The 16,634-nt window shown below is 37.3% G+C and overlaps 1 protein-coding gene across 1 annotated transcript in view; it reads right to left on the bottom strand.

The window, feature by feature from the left end:
• Window positions 1-210: 210 nt before the first annotated feature.
• The window catches only part of PKN2 (protein kinase N2), a 54,709-nt gene continuing 38,285 nt past the window's right edge, over window positions 211-16,634 (bottom strand). Inside the window, exons 5-22 of the mRNA XM_085068007.1 lie at window positions 16,126-16,271; window positions 15,818-16,031; window positions 12,873-13,058; window positions 12,460-12,569; window positions 10,585-10,728; window positions 10,372-10,447; window positions 9,859-10,033; window positions 9,485-9,614; window positions 8,910-9,064; window positions 8,741-8,816; window positions 8,567-8,658; window positions 7,420-7,596; window positions 6,790-6,852; window positions 6,618-6,694; window positions 5,137-5,279; window positions 3,778-3,885; window positions 2,682-2,762; window positions 211-2,601 (exon numbers count right to left, since the gene is read on the bottom strand). Coding sequence (XP_084924133.1) covers window positions 2,398-2,601; window positions 2,682-2,762; window positions 3,778-3,885; window positions 5,137-5,279; window positions 6,618-6,694; window positions 6,790-6,852; window positions 7,420-7,596; window positions 8,567-8,658; window positions 8,741-8,816; window positions 8,910-9,064; window positions 9,485-9,614; window positions 9,859-10,033; window positions 10,372-10,447; window positions 10,585-10,728; window positions 12,460-12,569; window positions 12,873-13,058; window positions 15,818-16,031; window positions 16,126-16,271 — 2,357 coding nt within the window. The 3' untranslated portion in view covers window positions 211-2,397. The remainder of the gene's footprint in view (window positions 2,602-2,681; window positions 2,763-3,777; window positions 3,886-5,136; window positions 5,280-6,617; window positions 6,695-6,789; window positions 6,853-7,419; window positions 7,597-8,566; window positions 8,659-8,740; window positions 8,817-8,909; window positions 9,065-9,484; window positions 9,615-9,858; window positions 10,034-10,371; window positions 10,448-10,584; window positions 10,729-12,459; window positions 12,570-12,872; window positions 13,059-15,817; window positions 16,032-16,125; window positions 16,272-16,634) is intronic.

The following is a 16,634-nucleotide window of genomic DNA, read 5'->3' as shown; positions in this document are numbered from 1 at the left end:
AGGCTTCTTTCCTTCAGAAAGAAGGGATGCTCACAGGGAGTTTGTAATGTGTTAAAAAAAAAAAAAAAAAAAAATTAAAAAAAGGAAGCCCACTGAGCTCCCACCAAGAGACTGGGTCTCCTCCTGATGGCAAGTTCTTTTCTGAAGTTACCTGTGGAGAAAACATGACCAGCCAATTCAAGAAACAGCAAAATCATGTTTGTGACACAATTTACAAATTACTCTATTTAGAACTTTAATTTGTGATATTAATGACTGCAAAACACTTAGAATGACATTTGTTAAAGGCACATTTCATTTTAATGCATAGTGTACCATTCTAAAATATCCTAATTTCCTTACAAAGTGCTTCAGCAGCCACATACAGATAAAGTATAGCAAAATATATTTACAATCTAGGGTTTAAATCTTAATCTGCCTAAAAATATTTAAAAAACTACGGAGATAAAATTAGTGCTTTTTCAGCTTAACTGGGTGAACATACCCTGCCCTCTATTTTTTTCTAATTTTTTTTTTTTTTTTAGTGATTTGCTTAGATTAAAAAAAAGATTTCTGTACAAGATGTAGTTACAAAAAGGTATGTTTGAGGATACTTTCGTAAGTATTAAGCACCTAGTGAGATGCTTATATATATATATTTGGGAACCAAAAAGGGCGAGCTGACTGTACCTCAAAAGTATTTTTTCAGCTAGATACAGGAACATGATTTGCTTCTTATCAATACAGAACCTGGAAACAAGGAATGCTGAGGAGTTTACTCACTCTGCCCAACGTGATTTGTAGCACTGAGGAAGGTGCCTGCCCCTTTTCTGTGGGGGACCGGCTTGATTTAGACCTATTAACCATTGTTTTGTTTTTTTTCTCCCTTAAGCCTAAGCCTCTCCCCTGTCTGACCCTGCAGGTCTGTCCAGCATAGTGATTTTAAACCACTACCAAGTAGCATTGCATACTCCAGTGGGATGTGTTTCTTCTTTGAATTGATAAAATTACCAATTTTTAATTCATTTGAGTGCAATTCTCACTGCCTTAGCCCATGAACAACAAACTCCTGGCCAGGATGAACCTGTGAGGTTACAGTGCTGAATAGTGCTAGAGGTAAGGATCATGTGGGAAATTTATTTTCCAAGAATTAATGTTTGCTCACAGAACAGCAGATGCCAAAAAATAGGTCTTGGTTTACAAATACACACAGTGTCTGGTCTAAATTACTTTTCAACTTTTGAGGTACAGCTTTTAGTGTTAAGGGGTTTATAAAATATACACTGTTTTTATCAAAAATATTTATACATTCTGTTACAACATATTGCTTTTTACCCTCAGTAACTGCCAATCCAGGGGCTGGAGGTCAGTGGCCTACATGGATACATTTTTTTGTTCACTTGGCCACTATGCAACATCGATGAAGTGGTACAATTAAATTACTTGCCTGGAGGTAAGAATACATTACAACTGCCAAATATACATGTTCACAGCATGTATACATTGAAAATCCTTATGTTTGCTAAGTGATATGATATTGTACAGCAGACAGAGGAGGATGGAGGGGGTGAGATAGGGACTGGGATCTTCCTGCCCCTTCAGGGCGTGGGAAAGGCTCAAGGTGAGTATGGAAGGGGCTGGGCCTGGGCCTTGCAACTGCTCTGCTCTGGGGTTACACTGAGCAATATCCTCCTTACATTCCTCATCCCAACCAGGGCCTTAAGCCGTGCTTAAGGAGCTTGAAGGCAAAACTGTTTGGCAAGTGACTTTGGTAAACTTCCCGGATTTTTCTGGATTTTTCTTTGTAATGGAAGCACTTACACAGTTGTTATCTCAAAGGCAAGGTGTTTAACATTTTTCCTAATAAATACCATAGAAAATTTACAAAACAAGGCATATCTGTTCTCAATACCCTTACTTTAAGAACACAAGATGAAGGTGTACGTAGAAACGTGTAGTTTTAAAGACCGCACAATTTTTAGCTGAAATCATTTGCCTTCTCCGACTAGAACCATGTTCTGTGTGAGTGTCACCAGTATCCCAACTTATTTCAATGTGGCTGAGTGGAGATTACCTAGCTCAAAGTCTGCTTTTCCCACTTAAGGCAGATACTTTAAAAAGCGGTATTATCTGCTGTGGAAGAGTGAGAGAAACTGTACAGATCCACGTGCGCCCGTGTGCGGGAAGTTCAGCACAGCCTGGGGAACGCCATAGACCTGCTTTCCAGTGCTCAGATAAAAAACAATATACAAAGAGACCACTCTTCACAAGAGTGTTAAAACAGTACATAAAATGATCCTCGTGTGATTTAAAAAAACCCAGAAGCTACAGGTGGCACAGAAAGCAATTGAAAGGTCGGTATTCTTCTGAGAGGCATTCTTGTGAGCCAGTCAGCTGGGGCTTCACAGTGAGTGGAAGTTAACACCAATCAGCAATGTAATCAAAATCTCTGAACATTTCCTGCTCTTCTTCTGAAAGTATCCTTGGTTCCCGAGGTGGAGTGAGGATAGGTGCTTCAGAGGTAAATTCATCATCAAAATTACTAACATCTTCTCGTCCTCTAATGGTGGGTACGAAAGGAGGCTTGACTTTCTTGGCCAGTAAAGCATTCCAATCTATTTGCTGTAAAATAAATGAATTGATGTTTAGTTTCCCATCTCTACTGCTTCGTGTCCTTAGAAATACTACTAGTTTGTACTCACTCTGAAAAAGTGATGCTTTTTCACATCCTCAGCATCTTTCTCTCCAGCTCCAAGACGTCGCTCTGGATTTCTTCGTAGCAGCTGACGAAACATGAAAGGTTTCAGTGGAGAAATACAGGGGGAGGGAGAGGAAGGAGGGAGGATGAGTGTAACTGTGTAAGAGCCAATGCCAAGATAAGGAAGACAGTGAAATTCATACTGCCTGACCTATGGACACTCCTTGCCCCTCAAAGAAAGGGACAGACAGAACTTGTGCCCTTTCAGCTTGCCAGCACCCTGTCCCCTGTGGATATTGGCATGAATTTTTACAACAAAAATACCTTCCCTAGGTACTGCCTTAAAACTGTGTTCTGCCTTCTTTAGGCAAACACTTCCCAGGATGAAGCAATCATTTTAAGTTACCGAATATTTATGCTATTAGCTAGTTATGTCACAGTAGTTATTGTGCTCCATTGCTGAATTGGGTGCTAAACTGATACTCAGCATCAGACATTTAAGTGGAGAGGCTGATTCCAAAGGCTTTGGAACTATCTCCAGTATTGCATTTCTATCAACTGTGATAAGGTGCTAACTCAGGCAGGTTCATCAACTGCCTTCCTTTGATAAGCAGAAGTATCTCACTAAGGAACAGCACTAACAACAACCATAACTAAAATCAGCTGTTCCTCGCCAAGAATGGGACTGCAGATGCCATGTGTACAGTGTACCCTGCCCCAGCTGGAATGAAACCAAAAAGATTTAGAAGTCTTTGAATTATAATACTCATGTGACAATGTAATCTACGAAATAGCTCAATGCAGCAGTGTTCTGTTAGAAAAGAGAGCTGAACTACTCAAGTTAGATAAAACTAGGAAATTTAGTTCAGAGAGAAAATAGAGCCCTGAGTGTTTTACATTTGCTCCTAATAGAGGAATGATATAGAAAATTTTCATTTAAGGTGACAGCATAGCACAGCATAAATGAAGCAAGTCTGAAATTTAATTGTTGAAAAAATACACAAAGTGCAGGTTCCTAAAGTATTTTGTTCCTCGCAAAAGTAATTGTTGGAAACAGTACAAGAGGGAGATACTGATACTAATTATTAAAATGTTCTTACCCGTCTCATTATTGAGATGGCTTCTGTAGACAGAAATCGTGGATATCTTACTTCATCGTTTACAATGCTGTCAAACACCTCTTCTTCATCATCTCCAGGGAAGGGAGACTATAATGAAATTAATTTAAAAATTACTGTAAACAGGCTTAAAATCACAATTGAAAACAACAATGCAGCTGAATGTTTGGATTTAGACAACCTGAAACAGATACATGGCTTTCCATAAGGAAGAGAGAAAAGGCAAGTTGGTATTATCCCATAATTCCTACTGAAGGACTGTGCTTTAAAAATGTGCTTTTACATACAGGAACACCTAAAACTGGGATCTTCTTTGAACTCTGACACAGGGTGTACAGAGAACACAGAAAGTGTCAGCTCTTCTTTGGGGTAGCTGCCATTCACAAATAGCATGGTCAAGACTAATTTTCTTTTGTAAAATCGCAGCTCAGTTGTTTTCAAACTTTTGTGAAGTGGCCTGACAGATGTAGGTGACACTGCACAAAGTTTTTGTCCTTTTTAACCTGAAAGGAAGTGAAAGTAAATTGAATGGTCATCTGTTTTTTGAAAAAGAACAAAATCATGAGTATTACTCCAGTTTTTAGCATGGAAGCGATCACTGTGCCACCTGGGAGATAGTGATAAAAAATGGACTAGAAGATAGAGCAGTATATGCAATGGCAAATAAACTTCTCAATAGTGATTTATTTATACCAGCTCATTTACATCAAACTGGGGCTTTTTTGTTTTTGCGTGTTTGGTATAATCTTTCACTACTATCCAGTTTTATGTGTTAAAATTCGCTTCCATTCAAGCTACAGGAGTTAAGAAGTTTATTTTTTCCCCAAAAGCATTTGAAGCAGAAGACTGGTATTGCTGTGCACATCCAGATTTGGTAACAGATGTGTCCTGGAAACTTAGCTCCCCAAAACTGTATGTATAGATGTGCTGTGCTCTTACTTGGAGACACTGATAATAATGTGCCATTACTGGAAATTGATTTAAGACATAATGATGTATTTAAAAATAAAGTGAAGATCTAGAGGCTAAGTCTTTGACCAGTTACAACTTGTGGGCTTCTATAACTGCTGATAATTCAAGCTCCAGACATGACTTGCCAACTTCTCCAGCGTTACAGCAGCCAATATCAGGTGAGCAGCTGCTCAGTATTTCATATTTCTCTTGATGACACACATTAAGATGGTCACTGTAAAGCTGGGTATGCCTATACATGCTGTATAATGAATACTGATAGTGTGGCAGGCAGGGCATATTAAATGTTGACAGGCTGGTATCTTGAGTTTTGTAACCTTTTAAACATTGCTTAGTTTTATGACTGCACTGTACCTTACTAGAACTTACCTCACCCACCAGCATCTCATAGATAAGAACACCAAGACCCCACCAGTCCACAGCTCTTGTATAGGAAGTTTCTGTCAGCACCTCTGGAGCCAGAAATTCCGGTGTGCCACAGAATGTGCTTGTCCTGTCTCCAAATCCCATTCCTGAAAGTTACAGATAATGAAAAGCAAGCACTATTTTCTGCCATTCCACAACCTAACCCTCAAACAGAACCTCTCTCCAGAGCAACTTCAACTGATACTGTAGATCCAAGGCCTATGTGCTGACAGTTCAGGCCAATGAGGTCAAGCATTCCCTCCTTCTTCCTCCCCATGCCTCTGTTTCACATGTGCTTCTGTTCAAATCTTTTCATCTCTCACTGTATGCAATGAGCCAGATTAAGGTTCCAGTTACACCTCTGTCACCCCATTATCTTTGCTTGGAAAGATACAAACAATCTTATGCTCTATTTCTACCAGTTAACAAAAGAAAATGCAGTACACACACAGTTTAGTCAAACATGACCCTCTGGATACTTCTGTAGTGCAAACTACATATAGTAAAGTAAAACATGGAGTGTAGTGAAAGAACTTGGAGCAAAATAAGCCCTGTGTATTTGCCAGAAGGGCACAATTTCGGACATCAGCACCACCAGGCCTGATGTGACATGACAAGGGGAGCTGCTGCAGGAAACTTGAGAAAAGCATTTATTGTAGCAGTCAGTGAAGGAAAGAGCTTCCCTTCTCATTTTGTTTTATCATTTACAGAACTTATTTGTAGCCACATTCACAGGACTTGCCTGGCACTCATGTCTGAAGACCTACCAAATTTACCCTATTCCCTCTTAGGCTAGCTAAAAGGAAAAGATATGGAAGACAGGTTATAAAAATTGAAAAGGCATCTTTGCCCACACAATGGGTTTTGAGAAAGACACTGTAATAGCTGCCTCTGTTTGGTAGTTGCCAGTAGTGAGATGCTTGAAAGTTACTTTCTAGGCTTCCCTTTTGGGATAATCTCTCAATTTTAGCTACAGTATACTTTGCATGTCATTTCCATATACTTAGAGTTGCAACTATTTCAGAGCTAAAAAAATGTAAAAAAGTAAGAGCTTGGTATGGATTATAATGATACTTCATTTTGTTGTACAGTGTCAACATGTTTAGAACAAGGAAACTACCTAATGCTTTTTCTACTGACTTGTAAAATGCACAGTGTGCCTTGTTAATAAGCAGAGATGTGATGAGGTTAGAGTCAGATGATGCTCACAACTGACAAAAAATAAATAAAAGTAATAAGGCAATGCTCAGGTGCTCCTGGTACTTCTCTACTAAGGAACGTCCTCCTATCTCCACATTTGTACAATCAGAGATGTATTTTTTTCCTTCAAATGATACATGGTAATTAGACACTATACACATCTAACAGCCCAAAACTCTCAAGGAACAGGCAAGAGTAGGACAAACTACGGAATTCCCCTAGAAAGAAGATTTAAGGGCCATTACCTTCTTTGCAAAGACCAAAGTCAGCAATTTTCACAAAGCCTTCTGTATCCAGCAGTAAGTTATCCAACTTCAAATCTCTAAATGAACATTTGAGAACAGAATTGCATCACTTGATGTTTCTTCAGTACTATTGAGAACAGCTGAAATTCATCTGTTGGAAATGACTACTTACCTGTACACTATTTTGTGCTCATGTAAATACTGAAGTCCAAGAACCACACATGCAGCATAAAATCTGTTGAAAAAATTAAAATTTCAATGGAATTTAGTCTTGCTTTTCAGAATGTGAAGTCCATTATTATTGATTTTTTAAAATGAGCTATCCTTTGAAGATTACCAATTGTTTTTTCAGTTCTATACAAGGCCAAAGTTTTACAGCCACATGGCAAAAACACTTAAACGTGCAGCTTTCAAACTGTAGTATGTTTGCTTGGCCTGGAGGATACATTTTCTGTAGTGCCCACTGCCATAGCATTGAAGGTTTTCTAAATCAGCTTATTCTTTCCTTTTTTAGCCTTGTCTGCTATTTTAACTCTCCATTCAGCTTTTTTATGTTATCTTAAAAAACAAGTATAAAAATTAAATATTTGTCGACAGATTTTGAATTCAATGAAGATTCAGGCACATTAAACCTGCATGTCTTTCTCTAGCAAAATCAGTTAGAATCTCCAACCCTTTTAAAAACTTAAGCAGCATTTACTGAAGGACATAATGTGGTGGCATGTGGTGATAAAGCCCTTAGTTCTTATCCACTGAGCAAAGTGCCCTTCACTTAATGCCACAGGAAGGCAGGGATACTCACACTGCTCTGGGTTCAGAGAAGACATCAGTATGAATGTGCATCATCAGGTCCCCACCAGCAGCATATTCCATTACAAAGCACACGTGATCTTTGGTTTGGAAACAAGCAAAAAGGTTCACCAAGAAGGGATGTCTTACACTATTCACAGTTTCAAATATTCGCTTTTCACACATCAAGCTGCAAACAAAACCAGGAACAATTTAAAGCTGAGTGCTGAACCACAGTTTTTCAGTTCTCAGAAACTACTGGTATTTTATACCTTGTGCTTTTTGCTCCATTCCTCAGGATAAGATAATGGGTTTTTTTCAAGAGATTTTAATACCAGGATTTCATGAAACTATATTTAGCTTTCCCAAATAAAAAGAAGAAACCTAGTAGTCCATGAAAAATATGCCCTAACAATTTTCCTTCCAAATACTCAGATTGCATTAACTATACATTGATATCTTGTGACATTCATTTCAACCCATTTTTAATTTTAATTGTATACAATACATAAAGTAGAAAACCAGTGACAGTATCACAGATACCTATCTACAGTAATAAGCCCTGTTATCGCTCCTTAAATCGTTTAAGTTGTAGCTTATGGTTAATACAGCTATCTTTCTTCCTGCAAATGAATACACTCTTAAACAGTTGCAAAAACACCTTCCTGGACTAAAACCAAACAGTTTTGTAACAGCATCTTCACTTCCAAGCAAATTAAAAAAAAAATCTGAGTTTTGGGTCAAAAAGATTGAAAAGCACCCAACAGTGGAGTATACAAAGGGAAACTGATGGACAGAGCATGACAGTATGCTACAGGTTGAGAAATAGCAACACCAGTTTTGCCAGTGAAGAAAACAGTCCCTGTTATCCCCTAATGTGATGGGAATCTATGGAAGTAGTAATTAGAATAAACAATTGCAAGAGAACTTAAAAATCAAAAAGAGGATCAGCTTTAAGTCAGAGCTGTGGTTCAGGCATGGTAGAATGGGCACTAAAACAAACCAGGGGTTAACTCTGCTCCATCCTTGCCCCACAACAAGACTACACATCTGCAGCAGCCAACTATGCAGGGAGTTGACAACAATTCTTCCACTCAACTGCTGCTGTGTGGTAGAGCACACGATTGATGGAATCCATGTGTTACATTGTACATACTGACCTGTCTACTTCATCACGGGCCACAATATCTCCTTTCTTTAAGGCTTTAATAGCAAACATCTCGTTTGTGTTTTTGTATTCTGCCAACAGCACCTAAAACAGAAGATATAAATTTAAGAGCTGGATCTAGATTTTGGTAAAGTCTCGACACTTGATACAGCCTTTTGACATTTACCTTTCCAAAATGTCCTCTGCCCAGTACAGCACAGCATCTGAAATCCTTCAGACTGAACTGAAATCTTTGTTGTGATCTATGCAAATAAAAAAGAAGTCATCAAGTTTCTAGTTTGTCAGCATTACGAAATATTATTCATATCAAAACAGCCAAACCACTGCTTTTTTACCTTCTATCTTCAGGCTCTCTGGGGTTGGTGTATTTCATGTCTGAATGGGGAGCATCAGACTCACAGATTATTTCAGGCTGGAGTTTTGGAACAATACTATTTCTGCCATTTTCAAAATCAAAAGTTGTTACTTCATCCTGTGAAGAACAAGAAACCTGAAAATTTGAAACTGATTGTGAAGGCAAGTAAATGCAGAAATTTTACTATAAGCATGTGAAATTCTTAATACATGCATTACCTAGGCTAATAAGCTAGATGATAAGCTTTAAACAGACTGATGAAACCTACTGTTCCAGTCGTTCTGCTCTTTCTTAATAAAACCATTTTATCCTGAATACTCTAATATTGGAGATCTGGTTTTTTTCTGTGGTGGAACCAATGACATGGAGAGTTAAGCACACCAACCACAAAAACAGTTTGCCACCAAGAGCAATCAGAGCATTCTACTGAGACAATTCTCCATGGGGAAGCTAAGGGAGCATGTGCTGATACATAAAAGAAGAAATTAATCATGAAGATGCCAATATTACAACCTTGTTTAACTGTATAACCCAAGATTCTTAAAAGTTACTTGCCTGGGAAGGCACATCAGGAGCCTTTATCTCAGAGGAAGATTCACATATTTCCACAAGGGAAGATGCTCGGGGTGGAGCAGGTGGAGGCTCAGGCTCAAGTTCAAAGTCCAATTTGGCTACAGGAGAGTCACTGACAAAGAAACAAATAACTCCTCAGTGTATAGCAAAGACTATTTTAATATCTGTAGATTTCTTTTAAACCAAACCTTGTGTGTGGATCTAGCTATAAAACAGTTTTTCTCGACTAAAACATGGAAAGGTCTGTAGCCTTGCAGAATGATCAGAGTCTGCACACATTGTGTACATTAGGGCAGAAGCATCTCACTGTTCCCTCCTGCACTCAGGAGTACTGCAAAGCTGCAGGGGTCACCTACCTGGCTGGCAGGGTCAGTTCAGCAAGCTGGGCATCCACCACTGGCCCCGTGGCAGGCACTGATGCTTGGGGGCTGAAGGTGCCAGAGTGATTCACTGTAGGAATGGCTCTTCTTACCAGCCTTCCCCAAGTGGCAATATTAATATTCATCTGAGGAGCTCTGAGAAATGTTTTGCCTATAAATGTTGTGAAAAAAGAAAACAGAGTGCAAGTCATTTCCTTACTCATTACCAAAACCAATAATTATAAAAAGCCCATAATAATCAATTGACAGTTTATGAAGAACAAACTGAATTTGTCATATTCCGTAGCAATTTCTAATTATTCACAATTAAATGCTAATGCATAATAAGGAATTTTAATACAAAAGATTTCTAAATGCAATGCCAAATCCTTCATTATCAACTGCATTATTTGCAGGCAAACATTAGACCTCTGTATAAAAAATATCACAGATCTATGTAATTTTTAAGCTTTGCAATTTTAAAGTGTAATGTTTATATTAAACAATCACCTTGCTGTTTCGAAAAAATTTTCTTCTGCCTCTGGAGTTTTGGTCTTCTTTCAATAACTGGATTAAAAAATGTAACCTGCAGTTCAAATAACACGTGTTATAATTCAAGTTTCAGAACAAAACACATCCTTAAAAGTTTAAGGAAAACTTGATAAACTATTCTGCAATGTAATACTGCAAGTATGTTCAAGTTCTTCAAAGAAACATTCTTACCTCTGCAAACAGAGTGCCCTGGGGTTCAAGATAGAGACACATGCCATGCCGCTGGTTGTCCAGGAAATCTTCCAACCTCAGAAACTTAACTGCACACAAAGATCTCCAGTCACGCCAATAAACTGAGATTTCTAATTCACGTGACTATGACAGGAAACACAGACACAGGAAATCACTTATTAGTAATTGTTCTGCAAGAGTTACCTGTACAATATTAAGATCAAGCAACTCAAGGATCAAGATACAAAGCTGTTACTTTAAAAGGCTGTCAGGGCTAACCAGTCAGACTGAACAAGCTCTCATTAGGATGAGCACAGCATTTCACTTCAGTTCAGATGTGATCTTCAGTGTACAAATAAAAGCATAAGTGTAACATTTCCCAAGAGAGTAAAAGCAGAGAGCTACAGTCACCAGACTTTTTGGGTCAATCTAACAACACTGCTTGTTCAAGATATTTTAGCTCAAGCACTGACAACAAAGTTTGATATGTCTTCAGAAACCTGAGTTTTAGTAGTTTTCCATATTATTTGTAAGTATCAATTTCATGCCTGCAGACATTTTAGTACTTGCATACACATGATGATGCAAAACTTTAAAGAGTATCTCTAGAAATGCATACACTTTTTGCAACATGTCATGAACAGGGGCCAAAACCCTTAAAATAACAGGAACTACTGCTGTAGCTTGCTGATGCGGTTTATGTATTCTTAGGGTGTCTTGTATGTGAGTTACAAAAACCTGTCCCAGAAGAGAAGAATCCTGCAATACAATGTAACAGCAACATCGTATGTAACTAGTTTAATTCCACTGTGATACATCAGTTTACTCTCTACCATAGCCATAAGAGGTTTTAAAAGAAGTAAAAGCCAATAAGAAGCACCAGATTTAAAAAAAATGGGGTTTGGAACAGCAGAAGCAAAGTCCTTTTCTAGCACCAAAAGCTGAGTTCTTAGGTAGAGACCATGACACACAAAAGGCTGGCAGGAGCAGCTACTACACTGAGTAGTTCTAGTCTTAATCTGAGAACAACTGAGGCTTCAGGGCTCCACAGCTGCTTGTTTTTTTCCTGCATTACTCCTGACTGTAACCTGAATTTTTCTACCTGCAAGTGTAAAATTGCGTCCCTCCTAGATAGAGGGAATCTGGATTGGGGATCAGTGGGAAAAAAACAAAAACAGGAAAGTAGCTTTTGTTTTTTTTATATGTTTTAAGAATATACTAGAGATAACATTTAAACTCCTAAAATATAGTGTAATTTTCACTCCATATTTAACACTGATGGAAAAAAACAATCCTTGTACTTAAAATACTAAGACTATCAGGTATCTAAAAAGAAATGCTGATTAAATCAATATAACAAATTCTACTTCAAAAGTATCAATTCAATACTTGGGCCCTCCAAGTAACATTTAAAGTTATAAGAAGTACTACTAATGAATTTATTATTCCTGAAGAACTGACCAGCTTTACATAAGAACATTTCTATAAAAACACTGTAAAAATTCTATGACATAGTTTTACCAAAACATCCAAACTGTATCTGAAATTGTATCTGATATCACAATTTCCTGATAAATAATTAAAAGCTGATGACCCAAATAAAAATATAAGCACCATCTATCACAATCTGAAAACCCACTAAGGGTCAGATCTTGGCAAAAATATTACATCAATTTGTAAGTCAGAAAAGGTAAGATTTCTAGAATGCTGGCCCAGCACAACAGCCTAACCCCAGGGAGCTCATTCTGGTAAAGATGGGAATACTTGCACTTACGGAATTTGAACAAAACGACAGCAACGGGGGAAAGAAAAGCAACATGAAATTAATACAGAGAATCAACTACAGCTGTCAATGAACTCAGACCACATTTTTACCCTGTCTAGTTCCAGTGTAAATTTCTGATCCCATGACTGATTGGAAATCGGTTTCCAGCTAGTTTGACCAACCACAGTGTTATCCAGCTTCAGTACAGCACAGACTTCATCTGTAAGTAAAGTACACAAACTCAGCTTAAATCTTTAAGAGGATTTTCCACAAAAAAAACCAAACCCAAAAAAACCCCCTCAAGTAAGTTTCTCTTAGAAATGCAATCTCATATTTAATTGGTTCTTATGGGCATAATAGTGTGGTTGTGCTTTTGCTTTTGTTAACAGCTTAACAGGTGAAGAAACAGCTAAGTTTAAAGCTTTGAATCAATTTAGTATTTTAAATTACAGAACACATCATGCCCATGAAAATTTAAATAAAAGACATGCATAAAAACAAGAGAAGTAAGGGTATACTGAACTGGACAAGTCATCAGTTTTCAGAAGGTTTCTACTACTCCCACTTTTACTTTTACTGGGTCTGCTTATGAAAGATGATCTGGCTTCATTTGGACTCCAGCCAGGTAACGTAATCGATGTGGCTTTTGATCGACCAGGGACATTTTCCAAAATATCTTGGCAGCCCATGAGCCTCACTTCCAGGGTACCTAGAAGAAGGACAATGATTTATGAAAGATTTCTGCTCTTAAGTAAACCAAGTGAATGACTAATGACTGATTGATGGCAATAGCTCACATTCTGACTCCCACAGGGTATAACAGAAATATCAGATGAAATCAAAAGACAAATCCAAGACACACATATATACTGAAAATAAAAGCATTAAAAGTCAACTATGTGGGACTCAACCTTCTAGAAAAGAGCAACACTTCACCAAGGTAACACAAAATAAGTTTTTGTTCTGTGTCTCAGAAGTATATTTGTTTCTTCACTTGGGAACCTAACTGACTTGGGTTCAAGTTGTAAGCAGTGTCATTTTTTAAGACTGACAAACTTCAAGTCTCATATTAAAACAATCTTGCAGATGGAGCAATAACAATTTTTAATGAGTTTTATATAATGAATTAATATTGAATAAAATTAACAAACTATTGAAACTACAGATTTGTGTAAGAAATCACACTCTAAGAAGTCACATTTGCCTGTTGCATGCTGAAGTCAAATTTGAATTAGTATGTAATTTAAAATCATTGAATTGTTCCAACTTGACTGAATTTGGATTTATAAAAGCTGAGACAAGAAGCTACTCTGCAACAAGCTATTCTTCCAAATCTTCTACATCTTCAACCAAATGAGGTATAGAGGCTGCTGTTCAAATTGAAAAGGGTTTCCTCCAGCAGCACAAAAACATCTGAATACCACAGATGGTTACAAGAATGGTAGGCTGACTTCATCCTGTGCAAGATAACATCTATAAAACTGTGACACTACCAACTGACAAAATCAGCTTCCAGAAGTGGTGAAATTAGCCAGTTCATAATCAGCGTCAGCTAGAAATGCAGCTCTGAAATGCAGTCTTCTTTTGATAGCAAATGTACGTAACCATGAAACTTAAAAAGTACTCTTTTGGAACAGAAACTAAAGTCAGACTTGATCTAAAAATGATTTGGCAACATCATAGCCCACAAAACAGACACCAAGAAACCAGTCTAAGAAGAAATCCCAACCTGTAGGAAGCTAACAGCCGTAAGTGACAGCTAAGCATTACGCTATGAAGACAAAGAGATGCTGTTGGCTTCCGAAACAGGTTAAAAGGTAAAAGAATACTTCACTCCCAAACTCTGTTTAGAAAAAAAAAAGACATTAATAAGCAGAAAAGCTATAGTCTTGTATAAGGAATGGATGCAAATCAGAAAGTTAGGTTGATGCACTTTAGGAAGTATGACAGTAGCACTGCTCTTTTTTCACAAAGCATTAGAGGCAAAACACAAAGACACTGTTCATTTAAATCCAGCTCAATACAAAAGCTGTTTGTGTAGGCAATATGAAAGTGAAACTATTAAGAACTTCACAAGCATGTAGCTTTGTTGTGTCAATTTCTATTGAAAATTTTTCATTTGTATCAGTAAATCACGTTTAAAGAGAAATTGTCACTATAATGTATCTGACCCTTAATTATGAATTACAGGAAAAGAAAAAAAATGCAGGCTGTTTTAAACTGAAGGCATGATACTTCCTGCCTACAGTCACTGATCATTTGAGATTTCATTTGATGAAAAAAGTTCCTCTTACCACACAACTTTACAAGGACACTTCGTTGAGGTCCTGATAAACCACAGTGCAAGAGAATAGACTTGCTCCATATAATTATTATTATTATTACTATATTGTAGCTTAGCAGAAGAGTTCCTCTTTTTGTTTTGAAATATAACCCACACTACTTCAAAGCTAAATTCTGGTTTCAGTTATACATGTATAACCTGAGTAACATTTGAATTACAGGTGTTTATTTTGTAATAAGCTTACTCCCTTAGTAGTAGGCTTAAAATTACATGCAAAATGTGTTAGGAAACAAAACATAAAATCAAACCTATCTGTTCTAGTAACTCTTATGTGACCACTCATTACATAAATTTAAAACAGCAACATACCCCCAAGCAGTCAAAAGCATGTTTTTCTCACAGAACACTGTGAGGCAAATGTTCAAGACCTTTGTTAAAGTATGGTTCATCTCTTGAAAGCTTACTTTCAATGAAGGACAATTCCAGGTGACCCAAAGTATGAGGAGTTCCTAGGTTACATTTATATGTAAATATAGTGGTCCCTCACAGTAGGCTAAGTCTCCTAAAAAAAAATCACCCCCATGTTTATTTGCAAGGAAAACAACTGACACAAACAAATGAGTCTTCAACGTTTTCATGCATGTTTGTTAGGACCTCCTTCTCTGGATTACAAATATGATGCATGTTTTGGTAGTATAAATCTCACCTTCCAGCTATCCAGTGAGGTCCAGGGGGTGAAACAGAAACTGGGAGAAAAGTTGGGTGCCTATCTCCAGCTCTGTCCCCTATTTGTTGTATGATCAGGGCAACTCAAGCCTTCTGCAACTTAATTTCCCTATCTCTAAAACGGGGATAATGATACTTATCCACCTTGATGACAAGTACTTGATAATCTAAAGATGAAAGCCATTTGTTAAATGCTAGCAATATAATTCCACAGGTAGCTATTTAGGGCCAGAACTTCACATTTTCAATAAGTTTATAAAACAGTCAACAAATAAATCAGAGAAACTTATCTGCATTTTTTGCAGTGCACAGACACTTGGAAACCCTAAATGCCTTTGTCTAGGAAAAGAACAACAATTAAATATGCCCACTAAGAAATACAGTTGGCATTAAAGACTTGTTTTAAACCATTAATTAAGATCAAAAAAAGAAAAAGAAAAAAGCTCCTTAAATCATACCTGTTAAAGCTGCTGGTTTGGACAGTGTACTATACTGGTTTTGAGTAGATATTACACTCTGACGAGGACTTAATGTCGGTGAAGAGACTAATGAAAGCTCTTCTATAATAATACTGCTTTTGGGATGGTTTTTAGGAAGTTCATTCAATCTCTGTTCCAGTGAATATTTCAAGAGATCCAGCTTCTGGCTTGATTCATTAAATCTTGCTTGTGCCTTTTTAAAATAAAAAGAAATTTGAAATAGTTCAATTTTTTTTCTTAAAGAACCTTTGAAACAAAGTATCAGAAATTGTAATGACATGAATTACTTCTGAAAGTGCCTTTCTGTCAGTGACTTTCCCAGATCCAAGTAATTTCATCACATTTTTTGCACCTTCTGCTACAGCATACTCTATCCTAAAATGATGCCGTAATTCTTCCATTCGGAGTTCAAGAGGGCTTATCACAGGTTTTGCTGCAAGGAGATATAAACAAAGAACCTTCATTGAAGATAACAACCAGGTTTAATTTCTTTAATATCAATCCCTCCCCCATATAAATAGAGGGGAGAAGAAAGAGGAAAAAAAACCAAGAGAAATGCATATTTGGTAGTCCAAAAAGAAGCCTGAAGTATGTCATAAAATGTCATAAAAGCAACAGTGAAATTTTAGGCATCTGCATTTGAATGAAGAAATAACTGATCAGGGCCTCAATTCAACAAACAGCTCCTACTCCCCAAAGAGCTATAATTGCTAGAGGATGCAAGAAAAATAATATATCTTCAGGGGAGTTAAGGGACAAATCCCAAATATTCAACTGGCCAAAGAGGTTTTGAGAC

Source organism: Lichenostomus cassidix, chromosome 8 (assembly GCF_008360975.1).
Source record: "Lichenostomus cassidix isolate B80296 chromosome 8, HeHo_3.0, whole genome shotgun sequence".
In the NCBI taxonomy this organism is placed as follows: domain Eukaryota; kingdom Metazoa; phylum Chordata; class Aves; order Passeriformes; family Meliphagidae; genus Lichenostomus; species Lichenostomus cassidix.
The sequence above is the reverse complement of the archived record's forward strand: the minus strand, read 5'-3'. Positions and strand labels throughout refer to the sequence as shown.